Genomic DNA, 15,786 nt, shown 5'->3' with positions numbered 1-15,786 from the left:
ACTTGCAAACAAGCTACTTAGGAACTTAAGATTTGAAATATTAAAATATGAGGAGTGTTTTGTCTTGAAATGAAGTGAGCAGTTATGTATGTTATAAACTCAGACACTTTTTTTCTCTAACTGTGTCATTTTTGTTTTCCCCTTCATTTCTCCCTTCTGGCAGTACAAAATTGAGAAAGATCTCCTAAAGAACCAAAGCCTTAATATCTCTGTCTGGCACAATGATACCTTTGGGAGGAATAGCTTCCTTGGTGAAGTGGAGCTGGATTTAGGAACTTGGGACTGGAATGATAAATCCAACAAGCAGATCAACTGGTTTCCACTCAAGCCTAGGGTATGTTATTAAAGATGGGTTAGCTGTTCTATATTTTCTGCTGTATGTGAAAGACCAAATCATTTTTTATTTAGGCCTGATCTGTGTCTTCTGTGTTTTTTTCAATGTGAAGAAGTGAGGTGAGTATGAAGAAGTAACACTTACTTATGCCTTTTTGCAAGATAACTGCTGCTGAGGCTGATTTCCAGATAACTATTCCTATAGAAGTGAGTTTATGAAGTATAATTTCTGTTGCACAAAGAACAAGTTTCTTATGTACCACTTCTAAGTACACAACAATGGAAAAGAAGTGCTCTCAAGGGCTTTTGATCTCTCCTGGGTCTTGTCCATCATTTTAGTGGTAGAACTATGTATCTGAGGCACTGTCAAATAGCTCAGCTTGCCCTAAATCTGTGGTGTGCTCTAAACTGAGGGAAGACTGAAGAAGAAGAAAACAGGACAAAAAATTATCATGTACGAGTCAATCTTGTTACTGTGCGAAGTTTTGTGTGTGAACAGTAGTGTTTGAGATGTTTTTTCTTAAATTTCAGACTTCAGCAATGGCTTTTGAACTAGAAAACAGAGGGGAGATGAAACTAGCCCTCCAGTATGTTCCACAACCTGTTGGAGGTATGCATTGCTTCTTGGAGTTTGCCAGGGATTTGGAGTTTTAGCTGGGGGCAAGGGGTGGGTTGGGTGGTGTCCTGCTTTCAGCAGTATTCTATATAATAGCATCCTGTGGCAAGCTGTCTGATGCTTAAGCACAGTGCTGGGTGCACTTTCTGTGTGTTGTGCTTCTAGCAGACTCAGCTATTTCATGTGAGTTCTGGCTCTGGGAGACGTGATCTTCCAATTCTAGGTGAGGAGGTGAGGGGGAGGAGCTCTCAGCTTTTCCAGGAGGCCAGCTGTGAAGGCCTGCCCATAAAGACTAGCACTGATTCTCTCCCTCTTCCCCTTTATTCCTGTATAGAAAATGGTGTAGTGAGCAGGACCAGGGAAGTCATCCTGCTCCTGGCACTGGTGAGGCCTCACCTCAAGTACTGCGTTCAGTTTTGGGCACCTCAGTACAGTGGGGACATGGAAGTGCTGGAGCAGGTCCAAGGACAACAAGGCTTGTGAAGGGCTTGGAGAATGGGCCATATGAGGAGAGACTGAAGGAACTGGGGCTGTTTAGCCTGGGGAAAAGGAGGCTGAGGGGAGACCTTATTCTCTTCCAATATCTGAAAGGTGCTTACAGGGTGGGGTTGGTCTCTTCTCTATTGTAGAATTAGATGTACAGTCCAGTTAATGTAGTCTGTACTTATGTTTTTTTTACTCTCTAACAGTTTTGGACATCATCAGACAGTTGCTGTGATTTGTTACACAAACAATTACAATGCATTGTGTTCATGGATGTAGCTGTATGATCTTTTAGGTTGTTCTTGCCTGTCAATTTATAACTGGCTGGCCTGAAGCTAGGTCAGGTCTTTAATCCAGCCAGCCAATCGATAAGAATGAAATATATTAAGAGCACAGAGGAGTTTATTTGAAAGTATAAACAATGGTAAAGGCTACACTAGGTACCTACAAAGATTCATCAGAGCCAGGATTTCTTATTGTCATTTTAAAGGAAAGAAGATCCCGTCCACTGGTGAGGTCCACATCTGGGTGAAGGAATGCCGTGATCTTCCTCTTCTGAGGGGCAACAGACTCAACTCTTTTATTAAGTGGTAAGAACTGTGGTTGAAGCCATCAAAAATGGTGGCACAATAATGCCACTGTTATTTCTAATCTTACCTTCAATTTTCTATGTTTAAATCAAACCCCAAACTACAACTACTTAATTACTTTCTGATTTTTCTTTACTATAATGCAAATTGTCCTGCAGGGCTTGTAACTTCAAGATGCAAGTATTTACTACCAAGTAAGATGTACTGGGAAAACTTTCTTAGTAGCCACTACCCTTTCATTCCAAATGCTTAGCTTGTTGGTGGAAGGGCTACTTAGATTTAAGTGAAGTTTTGTGTCTGGTACAAGTTGTATTTAAACCAAGCAGGTTTGTGCAAGAGTATGCTTCAGTTTACTGAAGGGGAGAAGACAGAGGTGAGAGGCACAGCTGTATTTCTTCCTCTCTACAAACTGATTTAAAATGTAAAGAGGACAGCAAGATGGTTGGGAACTCTGGGAAATCAGCGAGAATCCAGCAAACAAACTCACTTGTGCCTCTTCCCTTCTGTCCTCTGAAGTATGAGAGTCTTCTTGGAAGGGTCTGAGAACACGACCTTTGAATTTTTCTCCAAGATGCTGAGCCATTTTATCTTCAGCTGCTTTGCAACATGCAAAGGAGTGTTAATCGGTAGTTTTTGTTTATGGAATGCATTTAATGCCAGTTACACCGTTAACTTGCAGTGCAAACTGACAGTGTTTTTTTTCTGTCTGAAGTACAATTCTTCCAGATACCAGCAGAAAAAGTCGCCAGAAAACAAGAACGGTGTCAAAAACTACAAACCCAGTATTCAACCATACCATGGTCTATGATGGCTTTAGACCAGAAGATTTGAAAGAAGCCTGCGTAGAACTCACAGTCTGGGATCACAACAAACTTGTCAACCATTTTCTGGGAGGTCTCAGGATAGGCCTTGGAACAGGTACTAGAAATGAAGAGATTAATCCTTAATTTACAGAATTGTCTTTCCTTTCTATCCTTTCCCTTTCCATCTCTTTTAAAAAAATAAAAAATAACAGCCTTCCAGCCATTTATTTACTTAAAAGTTTCATTCAGTGAGTTATCTGTTCTTTGTCAGGGATCCTGCCTTGTCACTCGGCCCTAATACAACTTCCATTTACAATTTAGAAGAAGTGTAGTAGAAATAAACCTTTGTCCTTACATCGTACCTGGTATGAAATACAAGAATATGCTATTTCTGCACCCAGAATCTTGACGACATACCACAAACTTCTGCAAAAACTAGATAGGTGTAGAATCAGTATTGGGTGGAGATAAAAGGATAGATTGGGAATGTTTGATAAGATTTGAACATTTTGGATGTGGAAACTTATAAATGCAAAGATGTTTATTTGCAGAAAGGCAGTGTGAGATACGCAGATAGAACTGCATGTTTTTCCCAGTTATATATATATATATATGTATATATATGTCCCGTTCTATCCAAGGAGGGACGATGCATTTACAGTCTTTCAAAGCAAAAGCAAGAAAAAATGAATTCTCAGATGGTTCAGCAGAATAACTTAAAACACAAGTGAGGTCAGTAAACATCAAACTTAGTCTTAACAAGTGGAGAAAGGTAACGCAGTTTGTGTGCAGAATCGTCACTAATTGCATTTGATGGAACTGTTCAACCATAAAAGTCGAGTCAGATCTCGAAAGCACCACCTGAGGAGGTGAAACTGCTTGAGAAGACAGGCAAATCTGATTGTCAGCTCTCAACTTTGCATAATATTAAGTGATTAATGTGTCTGACGTTTTTCTAGGCAAAAGTTATGGAACTACAGTGGACTGGATGGATTCTACTTCAGACGAATCTGCCCTGTGGGAGAAGATGATAAAGTCGCCCAACACATGGGTGGAAGATACACTACCTCTCAGGATGCTTATGGTTGCAAAACTGACAAAATAAGGGCTTTCTGATTGCTAGCAGCAAAAAGAATTCTTGGGAATGGAATCAAAAGGTGTGGTGGTGAAGCTTGGAAGAGGAGCACAGTAGCTCCTTTTATAGTCTGTGTTCTGTGGCTGTTCTGTTTCTCTGCTATCAAGTGTCACTTCATATTTCAAGTTACACTTCTGCCTGCAGATCTATGCAAATTAAAGGGCTAGTTCTTCTTCACTGAAAATATACTCAAGTAAGAATGCACCTAGCAATTGAGAGGTAGAGGAGTCTGTGATACCTGAATGCTTGTGTTGCCTAATTTAAGTGTTGCTTATTCCTTAAATCTAAATTGCTGGCCAAAAAAACAAAAGGAAAAGCAAGTAAACTTGGCACTTCCTGGATTGTTTGTGAAGTGTTTTAATGACTCATTAGCAACAGGTGGCATTTTGTTCATGCTTCTCAGCATCCCTCTACAGCTGAATCCTCATTATGCTACATTGGATCTCTCCAGCAAGGACTGTGCAGAATGCTTTTTTTTAAATAAGTCCCTTTACCTGTGGTTGTACTTTTATATGGTATAAAGTTGCTTCTATAACGGAAGAAGCACTACATGAAGTGGAACTGTTGACATCTTATTCTGCAAGGTGCAGAGGACTCTTAATTCCAGTTTACTAGGAAAAACTAAGTTTATAAAGTTTGCTTATACATTTGTTCATCACCTTGCTAATAAATCAACATTACTTTTAAATATTGAAGGCACTGGAGTCAAACTTGTTCATTCAAATGCTACTCTAAAGGATCTATACTTGCCAGTTTTAATGATGATTAAAGTATTGGGTATTTATTTTGTAAAGTGTACTCATTATCTGTACCTGCATCTGTCAGCTTGTTTTGCCAAAATCATTTCTCTGTTCTTCAGCGCCACCGTTAGGAGAACGCTGGGATTATGGCTGGTCCTGGTTTAAAGAGCTCTGCAGCACATGAAATGGGACAGGGATTTGTCACTTGTGGAAACGCATGCCACTAAGGGAAGATAAATGCATAAAACACAAAGGGTATTACTTAAAAAAATAATAATAAAATCAGCCTTAAATGGAATTAAATCTAAATAAGGAATTTGTTTATTAAAACTCAATGCTTTGTTAGCTAATCAGTATGAATATGCAATATAATGAAATAAATATAATAAATGCATGTTTATTTGCAGTAGCTGCAAGTATCCAGAGGCTGGAAAAATCCTGCATCTAAGATTAGGGAGGAAAAAAAATGGCTCTTTGCAGCTTCAAATCAGTTGCTTAATTTAATCATGAAAATGTAAATGCTCAGACTCTTTGGTTATTTGTTGTATGCCATGAATGGGGGGGGGGGGAAAAAAACAACCTTCAACCTGCTAGGGAACAGCCATTCTTTCATCAGCTGGGCAGCCCGGAGATTGCAAAAAGAGCAATGAGTCTCCATCCCTTACTGCCTCAGCTGCTTTGGACGAGGTAAGTAGCTGGTACAGACTGCACTTTGCTTTTCCAGAATCACCACCCATTCAGGGGAGGCCAACTAAGAACACAAAAGCAAAGCAACTGCTGTACCACTTAAGTACAGATATGTTGTTCTGAGGCGTAGTATGTACACTGGCTCATAAAAGAACAATCATTTATGTCTGGGAGAAACCTCTATTTGTAATCACTAACTACAGGATTTCATTTTTACCTTAAAAAGTTGCTGAAAATATGACCAACAATTTAACAGGTATATAAGTTTTTTGTTGTTTTGTTTCCTGTGAAGCCTAGACACATTGCTGTGCCAAAATAGCTAGGGGAGCTCAGCTCATAGATGGGGTCTTGAGGCTTTAGATTTGTAGGCAAGTGCTGTGTAATCTCCTGTGTTCTATACTGTACAACATTTCAGTAGTTAAAAACTTAATTGCTATCAAAATAAAAGTTCTGTCCATATATATATGGATTCCACAAAAACAGAAGCTTTTTTTTAATGCCCTTGGAAGCGCCAGCAGCATTTGTTTGCTAAGAACTACTCCCAGCTACTTCCACGGCTTCTGGAAGGCAGGATTCTGGAGTGACCCATTCAGACCTGCATTGCCATGGACACAAGCCCCATGCTAGGAGTGTCAACAAACAGGCGAAGGAAGGAAAACACCTGGCAACAGAAAAGATTTGTCCTCCTACGCCCCTCTCTCTGTTTTTTTTCCGCTGGATAGCCTCAGCCTTTTGGTCTTTCCCTGTTATGGCTGAATGTTTTGGCAGGAACCAAAGCAGCAGCAGTGGAAGGTGAGTACCCAAAAGCAGCATCCCTGGTGTCACAGCTTGGCTCCTGTCCAGACTTGGCAGGCTTGGGTTCATTTTTTTGCTGGATGTTGTTCTTCATCCTTCCTTTACTTCTCTCTCTAAGGAGTTTTCCCTATGCCTAAACTTTACCTCCAGCCAAGGCACAGAAGGTCTCAGAGCCTGATTATCAGCAGGCCATGTCATGCTGTGTCACTGAAGGTCTGCATCTGAAAGTTGTACTTCAGTTTTAAACAAACATTTTGTACATCTGGGTAGCACTCCAGATGATTAGGCACTAATAATGCTGCTGCTGTAACACGAACACCTTCAGATGAGAAACCAGACTCAGCAAATCAGCACCAACACTCAAACAAGGAACCTTCTCTCCAGGCGCTGCCTTTATTACTGTGCATTCACTAGTTATTGCCACTGAGTAGATGTGTTGTTTTTTTTTTTTTTAATTCATGAATCTCTAAGCACAGTGTAAGGCTATTGTTATTTTTAATGAATAATATACTACCAAAACTGTAAAAATCAATTTGAGGATTGAACTGATTCTCTATGCTCTACTTAGATTTATAATTTGTAAATACCAAGCCTACGGTTCTTTGCTTTTGCATCATGCAGTCTGGTATCCTTCTCTTCAGTCTGCTTGTCTTTGAACTGGGGTCTGCAGAGGCAGAGAGGGCTGCAGGGCTGCTCTTGGTTTTAGGATTCTCTGTCCACCAGCTTAGAGCAGTTCTGGGAACGCTTCAAACCTGCTGAATGTCACTAAGAGAAGTGGTGTCTGAAGTGTTTCGTCTTTGTGTGTGACAGTGTCTCCATGGCCCAAGAGGATGGAGAGGCAGTGATGGCCAACCACAGAAGTGATGAGGAGATGGGCAAAGATGCAGAAGATCTGACAGAAGGCATGCAGACACCCTGCGGGAGCCCTGAGGAGAAGAGAGAGAAGGCTCTGCTACGGGCACGCCTGGAAGAGCAGCACCGCCTTATCTGTATCCTGAAGAAAAAAACAGATGATGCACGCAAACGCTACAGGAGCCTGGAGCAGCTTAATGTGGAACTGGAGAAACTGAGGCTAGAGGATGCTGTGAAACTAAAAACCCAAACCCAGCGGATTCAGTACTTGGAGAATTTGGCCAATAACCTCAAAAAAATGATCTACTCCAAGGACGAGCACAAGAAACAGAATGCACAGCTGAAGGAGGAAAACCAGCACATGCAGAAGGAGAACGAAACAGTCCTCAGCCAAGCAGCGAAGGACAAGGAGGCTGAAATGCTCCAGCTTGCTGCCCAGGCCAGAGAGCTCTCACAGCAGCTGGATGCTCTGCATGACAAATGTGCTTGTGAGAGATCCAGGGCCCAGCAGCTAGAAAAGGAGCTCCTGGAAGCGCAGAGCCAGCAAGCAAATGCCTGTATCTTGCAGGTTGACTCGTTAAGACAACAGCTGCAGCGCCTACAGGAGGAGCACCAAGAAATGGTGGAACAGCTAGAGCATGGAGAAAGCCAGCAGAAGGCTCACGATGCCGAGCTGCAGGCCAAGCTGGAGAGGGCAAATGAGGAGAAAGAGCAGCTGCTGAACCTGGCCAGAGAAAGGGGCAAAGCTCTGCAAGAAAAGCAACAGGAAATTCTGCAACTGGGGAGGAAGCTGGAGATGGCAGAAAGAGCCAAATGGAGAGCAGAGAGGAACATTGTTAAAGAAGTGGCAGCAAACTATGATCTGAAGGTCCAAGAGCTCCAGCAAGAGCTGAAAAACAGCCAGCAGGCTTACAGCGAGCTCTCGCTGCAGTTTGATGCTTACAAAAAGCACAGTATGGATTTACTGTCCAAAGAAAAAGCACTGAATGTCAAACTTCGTCACTTTAAGGCATAAAACGTCAGCATTCTGCTCGGTTCTTAGCAGGTACCACTTCACTGATTTCTGTTCTTGTTCGTGCAGCCATCTTCTAGCAGATTTCTGTAATGTACTTACAAGCTTAAATCCTTCTGCAAGAACTGGTCTGGAGCCTTTAATTCTTTTTTGTTACAGTTTTTCATAAGAGCTCTATGCCATTATATCCGAGCAGGAGTTGTCAAACTAGCCAAACCATGTCAGATCTGTAACGTGAAAGATTAGGGGGGAAAACTTCAAATGTGAATTTGATTGATTTGGTCCTAGATTTTTTTTTTCCCCAGAGACTTTTTTGTTTGTTTGTTCTTGTTTTTGTTTTTTTATCAGAAGCACTCGTAGTCTCTGAACATTTGATTTTCTCTTAAAGTTCAAGAGATGGGGAATGCCTTAGAGGCATCTTTGGAGATCCAAGAGTGGAATCCAATCTTGCAATGTCTGTGGCATGAACAGTAACAATTCAGAAACTCACTGGGTCCAAACAGTAAAATCACTGAATCAATACCTGAGGCTCAAGCAAGATATTACACTTAGTTGTTCTACAGCTGCCTACAGTTATCTAATGCCAGTGTTGTTTATATCCCTGTTCAACTCAAAGTAAGAGATTCTTTGGGTGATTTCAGTTGTTTTCAAAGTAGGTTGAGGGTTTAAGTGGTACAAAACCTGAGGGCACAGGTCTGGCAATTTCTGGCCAAAACCTTTCTGTTTCTTGTCAGCACCGTGGGACAGTGAGGCTCCCCATCCTCTCCTGCCTCTCCCAGCTGAGGAGGTGGTTTTTGGCTGCTGAGTTTCAGCTCCTGAAGCCTCCAACACTCACCCCACAATATGCCAAATGGCATCCTGCAGCTGGGCTGCAGGCAGCTGCCAGGATTGCTCTCCAAGTTCTCATAACGTGAACATGTCTTAGAAACTTTTTACACAGTCTGATGCACTGGGGCACATTAATAAGAGTGTGGCTGAGGGAGGCGGTCCTGCACCTGTGCTCTGCCCTGGAGAGGCCACAGCTGTGTCCAGTTCATAGAATCACAGAATCATAGAATGGCCTGGGTTGAAAAGGACCACAATGATCATCAGTTTTCAACCCCCTGCTATATGCAGGGTTGCCAACCACAAGACCAGGCTCCCCAGAGCCACATCCAGCCTGGCCTTGAATGCCTCCAGGGATGGGGCATCCACAGCTTCCTTGGGCAACCCGTTCCAGTTCTGGGTTCCCCAGTTCAAACAAGATGGGGAACTACTGGAGAGAATGCAGTGGGTTGGGCACAGAGATGATCAGGGCCTGGAGCATCTCTGCATGAGGGAAGGCTGAGAGATGGGAGGCTGTTCAGCCTGGGGAAGACTGAGAGGGGATTTTATTAATGCTTACAAATACCTAATGGAAAGATGGAGCCAGGTTCTTTTCACTGTGCTCACTGACACAACAAGGGGCACAAAGTGGGAAAGTTCCCAGAGGAAAAACTTCTTTACTCTGAGTATAGCAGAGCACTGGAACAGGCTGCCAGAGGTGGGGAGTCTGCTTCTTTGGGGGTGTTCGACATCTACCTGGACACCTGGACCTGCTGCAGGGAGCAGGCTTTAGCTCGGGGCTGGGCTCCATGTTCCCAGAGCTCCCTTCCAACCCCTACAATTCTGTGACAGTGACAGGGCAAGGGGGAACGGTTTAAAATCAAATGAGAGATTTAGGTTTAGGTTAGGAAGAAATTCTTTACTCTGAGGGCGGTGAGGCCCCTGGTGCTGCTCATAGAGCTGTGGTGCCCCATCCCTGGAGGTGCTCGAGGCCAGGTCGGATGGGCTCTGCGCAGGCTGAGCTGGTGTGGGGCACCCAGCCCGTTGCAGCGATGAGGAGCGGATGTGCTTTAAGGTCCTTCCCAACGCAGCCATTCAGGCACCGTTAAACTCCCTCACACACGCGCTTTTCCCGCGCGCGGCCGCAGCCCTCAGCGATTCCTCCCCTCCCCCCTCCCCATCCCCTCACGCCCGCTGCTTCCCGACATGCACTGCGGCATCGCCGCTCCGCGCCGCTCTTCCCGGGCCCCGCGGCCGCCGCCTTCTCCCCCCCTCCTCCCTCCGCCGCCGCCATGCGGCACAGCCTCACCCAACTGCTGGCGGCTTCCTCGGGCGGAGCGAGCCCTTCGGGAGCCGCGTGGCCTCTCGCCGGCGCTGGGCAGGCCCCGAGAGGGCGGGATGGCGGCGGGGAAGGGGATCCGGGAGCGGCGAGGCCCAAACAACAGCAACAGGAAAAGGAGGCGGTCGAAGGCCCGCCCGAGGTGTGGGAACAAGAGGACTGGTTCCCCGGGCTGGAGCTGGGAGACCTGCTGGAGGCGGCCAGGCCGGAATGGGACGCGGGAGCGGAGCCGAGCGGCTGTTTCTGCGGAGAAGCGGGGCGGGGCCGCAGGCGGCGGAGCGGCGGGGCCGGCAGCAGGCTGAAGGCGGCGGCGGCGGCGCGGCTGAACCGGCTGAAGAAGAAGCAGTACGTGCTGGGGCTGGAGAGCCGCCTGCAGGGCCTGGCCGCCGAGAACCGGCAGCTGCGGGACCGCAACCGCGGCCTCAACCGCCGCCTGCGGGAGTTGGAGCGGGAGAGCGGCTACCTGCGGGCCGTGCTGGCCAACCAGAGCGCGCTGGGGCAGCTCCTGAGCCGCTTGGCCGGGACGCGGGCCGGCGGGCTGCGCCTGGGCACCAGCCTCTTCAGGGACGGCCGCCGCCAGCACCAACAACAGCAGCAGCACCAACAGCAGCCCAGCCGGGCCGGCGGCGACAGCGGTGACCACGACTACGCGCTGCCCAACGCGCGGCCGCCCGGCCCCGAACAGCTGCCGGGCGCGGAGCCCGAGGAGCGTTGGGCGGCTCCCGGCGGGATCTGCCTGCACGTGGAGCGGGATCAGGTGTCGGTGGAGTTCTGCTCCATCTGCGCTCGGCGAGCGGCAGCCTCCTTCAAAACGTAGGGTCTGCTACCCGCCGCAAGTGCCTCCTCGCGGAGAAGGGGAAGCTGTCGCCTTCGGGTGACGGAATTCCGAACGACGGGTGAGCGCCTCGACCGAAGGCCGCGTCGAGCCGGCGGCGGTGCGAGCCGGGCGCGGTGGTGACGCGGAGCTGCGGGCGGGGAACGGACGGCGCCGACCCGAGGCTGGACGGCGTGCGGCTGTCGGTAGAGATAATGTTGACCCAGCCGGGTTTGTGTCAGCCCGTTTATCCCAGCTGAAAACGCTCGCTTAGAAAACCGAAACCTTCATTAAGACGTCGTCGTCGGACGGCAAGTAGTAACGATTGGAAAAAGAAAGCATGCGTATAAAATTGTGCTGCTTCTTGGTTATACGTTACTATTAAAACCTCTCTGACAGTTTCTCTTTTAGGTGCTTGCCCTGCCAGGCTCCGTTGTGTAGGGGTTAAAGAGCAGTCGTTTCCCACCTCGCAACCTGGTAAGGATCAATATATTCCCATAATGCGGTGTCAGACAGCTTGCTTTGCTTGTGCCGGTCTCATTCATGCGGTGACTGGTCCAGGAGATGGTATCTCTGGTCCCTGCCTTGCTGTGATGTTTCTGATTCCTAACTCAGTTGTGAAAAATACCATTCTGAGTAGCTGCTTTCTGTTCTAAATCAATATGCGCGCAGTAGCGGTCAGTGCGGTCAGTGAGCTGCGTTTTGAATTAAAAGTAAATGCTTTCTGCCATTTGAAATAGGAATTTTCTGTTGAACCACGAGCTGGTGAGCAGCAAAAGGGAAAATATGCTAATGATACAACATTTATAGTCTTTTGTCACAGTGGAAGTCCCAAAAGAACAAGTAAATTGCTTTTAAATGAAAAATGTGATCTATGGCTTAAAATGCAGTCCAGTGTTAAGGATGCATGGTCCCTTTAGGATTGTCCTTTCCTGCCTTTCTTGAATTCATGATGCAGAGCTTTTCCTATTGGAACAGAACCCAAACGCTGCTTACATCTGTTCAGTGGAACCTTAACGTAGAGAAATCACTTTCTATATAGAACTCCCGTGAGAACTGTGGTTGGCATCATGCGGGTTTGCAAATAACTGAGTAGCTTTCACAAGTAATCTCTGTGCCTGTGCACACTGAAATTCCTTTGTTGTTTCAGAGTAGCTTTAAATTTTAAAGAAACTGCACGTATATGCATGTGCTTAATTTTACAGTAGAGATCATAGAATCATAGAATTGCTCAGGTTGGAAAAGACCTTAGAGGTTATTGTGTCCAACCACAACCTAATCATACTACCCTTAACTCTAACAACCCGCCACTAAATCACATCCCTGAGCACCACATCCAAAAGGTTTTTAAACACATCCAGGGATGGTGACTCTACCACCTCACTAGGGAGCCTATTCCAGTGCTTATCAACCATTTCTGTGAAGAAGCTTTTCCTGATATCCAGCCTAAACTTACCCCGGAGCAACTTGAGGCCATTTCCCCTCGTCCTGTCACCAGTGAGAAGAGACCAACCCTGCTCTTGCTGCAATCACCTTTCAGATATTGGAAGAGAGCATTAAGGGCTTCCCTCAGCCTCCTTTTCCCCAGGCTAAACAGCCCCAGTTCCTTTGGTCTCTCCTCATATGGCCCATTCTCTCCAAGCCCTCCACAAGCCTTGTTGCCCTTCTTTGGACCTGCTCCAGCACCTCAATGCTCTTTCTGTACTGAGGTGCCCAAAACTGAACACAGTACTCAAGGTGAGGCCTCACCAGTGCAGAGTACAGAGGCAGTATGACATCCCTGGTCCTGCTCATGACACCATTCCTGATCAGGATGCCATAGATGTTAGTTTAGCTTACTCTTACAGTACCCAGAAATCCGTAACTTCGTTCAGTTCAGCAGAGTATGGAGATGAGCGTATATGTGACTAATTAATTGAGAAATTCTTCCTGATTAGCTGAGATAGGAGGAAAAATGTTGATGAACAGCAGCATGTGTTCTCTGGTAGTAGCATTTCTCCCACACAGAATGAGCAGGTAGTTGTGTCATAATGTTGAGGTGGTTTTTCTGTACGTCAGCTGGGGGAAGAAGGATTGTGAGAATGATAATACATGTAAAGTGAGGTTTCACAAAGAATAGATTTAAATCAGTCCCATGTATTAACTTCTTAAAGAAAATATTCTGAGTGTTTTGGAAATCTTGTTTTTTACAGCCTTAAATCTGGTATTTAAGGCTAAGCAGAAGGGTTTTCTCCCAGCAATTGGAACTGTTGTCACTACTCATCAAGTGCTCCTCGGTACGAAGATGATTTTTCTTTGTGAAACGTCACTGTGTGATGAAGTATACGTGTATTTAGCATCCTTGTTTTTCTTTATGCTAAAGTGGATTCAGCTGTGTTGGGGCAGAAGAGACGGGACCAGCTGCTGGCCACATTTCCTGCTTTATTTTAAAAGGTAGTATAAGAAATGAGAATAAAGAGGTAACAGGGCTTTTGCTGTCTTTGTTTAAACAAACGAAAAAAGGTTGAATGCTGGGATTCATTATCTGTCATCCGAGATGTTTTTTAGAAGACAGTATCCTATCAAGCAGTGTTTTCAGAATTCCATCTGCTCAGGATGCACTGCCAGCACAAGAGAGACTTAAGACATGCATTACTGCGGTGGCATTGGCAGGACTGTTCCGAGGTTCAGTCTTTAGCTGTGTGCTCTGCTGCAGGTGGTGGGTTATGCCAGGACCTTCTCTAGATGTGTGCTGACTGATACACAGAATGGAAATTAGTTAGATTGAGCCTAGGTTGAATCTGCCTGGCTCAGGCTTCACAACCACACTTCAGTTTGAATTTTAGTGTGTGCATGAGAAGGGAAACACAAATGCAGCAAGTGTGGGATGTTACAGTGGCACTGCTACAGTCGCTTCAGTGCAGTTTATTTAAGTTAAATAAGCATTGTTTCATTTTGCATCACTGCAACGCGGTAGGAGTCAGAGATCTCTGTTATGAAGCTGCACATCACTCAAGCCATGAAACCACCTGAGCTGTGTTTGATGTTGTGGTACACACAGTGACATAGACCTGTGCAAGAACAAGGTCAAGTCCCAGAAAGTAAGTGGCTGCAGGCATATCTAGTGCCTACTGAATCATATTTAAACCAAGTAGAGGGGAGGAGGTTATTTGAAACTAACCAACTGTACCATCTGTATGGTGTATTAATGTAGCTTTTTGAAGTGGAAGCCTTGAAATGACTTTAACTTAATACTTGAAAATATATTGTAAATGTTTCTTTGTAATGACGTGCCATCCAGATGAGAATACGGTATCGTAATAAAGTCAGACCTGTTGATCTTGGGCTCAAATGTTTTCATCTTTTTCTTCTCGCTGGTACCTTGCTTTAATTGAGTGCTTCATTACACGAAATGGGAATCAGGGAAATTCTGCTGCGTGGGTGAGCTGATGGAACACAAGATTAAATGGATCAGTGCATCCTGAAGGAAGGTTCTTGCTCACCTGTCTTTCAAGTTAGTTTGGGGTAAAGAAGAAATAAAGAAGAAACAAAGGCATTATTCCTTGAACCGAAGATAGGACTGTTCTTCAGCAATAACTACATTTTGTATTTCACAGCGGTTTCCCTTAATTAGTGTGAATATGTCTAATTAATAAGCCACAGAGGAGTGGAGTTTTTACATTCCCTGGGCTGCTGTCTCCCTCTTTGCTATCCTTACTAGGTTCTGAAGTTTGATAAATAGTCAATAACGTGCTCTTAGCCATGATGTTCCATCACACTGTTGTTTCTGTGTTCAGCACTAGGGTGAGTGTATGAAGTGTTACAGGGTTCTGAAGGGGCAGCATTTGTAAAGCTCCAGAGTGAGCCACGTGCTGCTGTGGACTTTGATTTCTATTATTCTTAAATGCATTATTTGTAAAGAGCACATTAAAGAAATGTGCTGGCTTTCAGCGCTGAACTGCCCAACTATACTAAATTTTCCAGTATTTCTTCACCCCAAGGTCACCTGGAGCTTTTTTAGAGCGCAGTAAGAAGCAATTTCATTCTCAGTTCTCTTTTACAGACAGCACATTAACTTTTCTTCTGTTTTCTGAAGAGCTTCACAGCATAAGGAGGAACATCTACCTAACAACTGCCCACAGAACCTCTGTTCTCAAAAGCTAGCAAAGAGTTTCCCTGTGACAATCAACAAGATTCTGTTTGTAGCATTCTATGTGTAAATGTTTCAAGGATTTATTAGCTGTTGGGGATACTCAAATGGGTTGTGTTTAAAGAACGCCCTGTGTAAAACTGCACCTTGGCAGTGGTGGAGCCTGTGTTTTTTCATCCAACTGCTGTAGGATATAGAGAGCTGGAGAAATAACACTGCCTCTGCTCAGTGGCAGGAAGGTGCCAGGAGCAGGACTTGATGCGGGGGGATGTGGAGTAGATGTAACATTGAGATTTGCCATCTGAAATGAAAAACGTACAAGATAAACACTAGAAAAGTACTAATTTTATCTTCATTTTTCTCTATAGCCAGTCCCTTGGTGTCCTTTTGGTAGAGTTCAGACTTAAACCCATCACAAGTCTATCAGTACAGGCTATTTATCAAACATGTGATGTGTAGTCTGACTGCCTCCTTGCAGCTATGAAGGTAGCAGAAGGCATACAGATCAGACCCCAAGGAGTGTTGTTTTCCTTTTGTTGTACAGAATGCTCTCTACCTTCCGTCCTAAAATAAGAGTAGAGAACAGTTTGTCCTCACTGAACCCTTTAAAAACACAGCATGCATTTTGATTAGTTGGAGAATAATTACCACTTG

At 45.1% G+C, this 15,786-nt stretch overlaps 4 protein-coding genes across 17 annotated transcripts in view; 3 read left to right on the top strand and 1 right to left on the bottom strand.

The window, feature by feature from the left end:
* The window catches only part of SYTL2 (synaptotagmin like 2), a 50,614-nt gene extending 45,599 nt beyond the window's left edge, over positions 1-5,015 (top strand). For 4 of the 14 annotated variants that reach the window (XM_048939718.1, XM_048939724.1, XM_048939702.1 and 1 more), the window contains 5 exons: positions 164-334; positions 865-943; positions 1,923-2,022; positions 2,735-2,940; positions 3,785-5,009. In XM_048939718.1, the coding sequence (XP_048795675.1) occupies positions 164-334; positions 865-943; positions 1,923-2,022; positions 2,735-2,940; positions 3,785-3,930 (702 nt within the window). In that variant the 3' untranslated portion in view covers positions 3,931-5,009. Of the gene's footprint in view, positions 1-163; positions 335-864; positions 944-1,922; positions 2,023-2,734; positions 2,941-3,784 lie in introns of all 14 variants that reach the window. The other 10 variants (XM_048939694.1, XM_048939684.1, XM_048939676.1 and 7 more) reach the window with 8 other exon arrangements.
* CCDC83 (coiled-coil domain containing 83) overlaps positions 1-10,265 on the bottom strand; it is a 77,213-nt gene extending 66,948 nt beyond the window's left edge. The window contains exon 1 of the mRNA XM_048940219.1: positions 10,160-10,265. The gene's annotated coding sequence lies outside the window, so the exon portion shown is untranslated. The remainder of the gene's footprint in view (positions 1-10,159) is intronic.
* CCDC89 (coiled-coil domain containing 89) lies at positions 5,173-8,269 on the top strand. Its single transcript, XM_048940252.1, has 2 exons — positions 5,173-6,179; positions 6,993-8,269. Exons 1-2 carry the CDS (start codon positions 6,136-6,138, stop codon positions 8,047-8,049), a joined length of 1,101 nt encoding a protein of 366 aa, XP_048796209.1. The 5' UTR covers positions 5,173-6,135; the 3' UTR covers positions 8,050-8,269.
* On the top strand, positions 10,034-14,326 carry CREBZF (CREB/ATF bZIP transcription factor). Its single transcript, XM_048940280.1, has 2 exons — positions 10,034-11,480; positions 13,366-14,326. Exon 1 carries the CDS (start codon positions 10,143-10,145, stop codon positions 11,004-11,006), a length of 864 nt encoding a protein of 287 aa, XP_048796237.1. The 5' UTR covers positions 10,034-10,142; the 3' UTR covers positions 11,007-11,480; positions 13,366-14,326.
* Positions 14,327-15,786: the final 1,460 nt, after the last annotated feature.

This window comes from Lagopus muta, chromosome 1 (genome assembly GCF_023343835.1).
Source record: "Lagopus muta isolate bLagMut1 chromosome 1, bLagMut1 primary, whole genome shotgun sequence".
In the NCBI taxonomy this organism is placed as follows: domain Eukaryota; kingdom Metazoa; phylum Chordata; class Aves; order Galliformes; family Phasianidae; genus Lagopus; species Lagopus muta.
The sequence above is the reverse complement of the archived record's forward strand: the minus strand, read 5'-3'. Positions and strand labels throughout refer to the sequence as shown.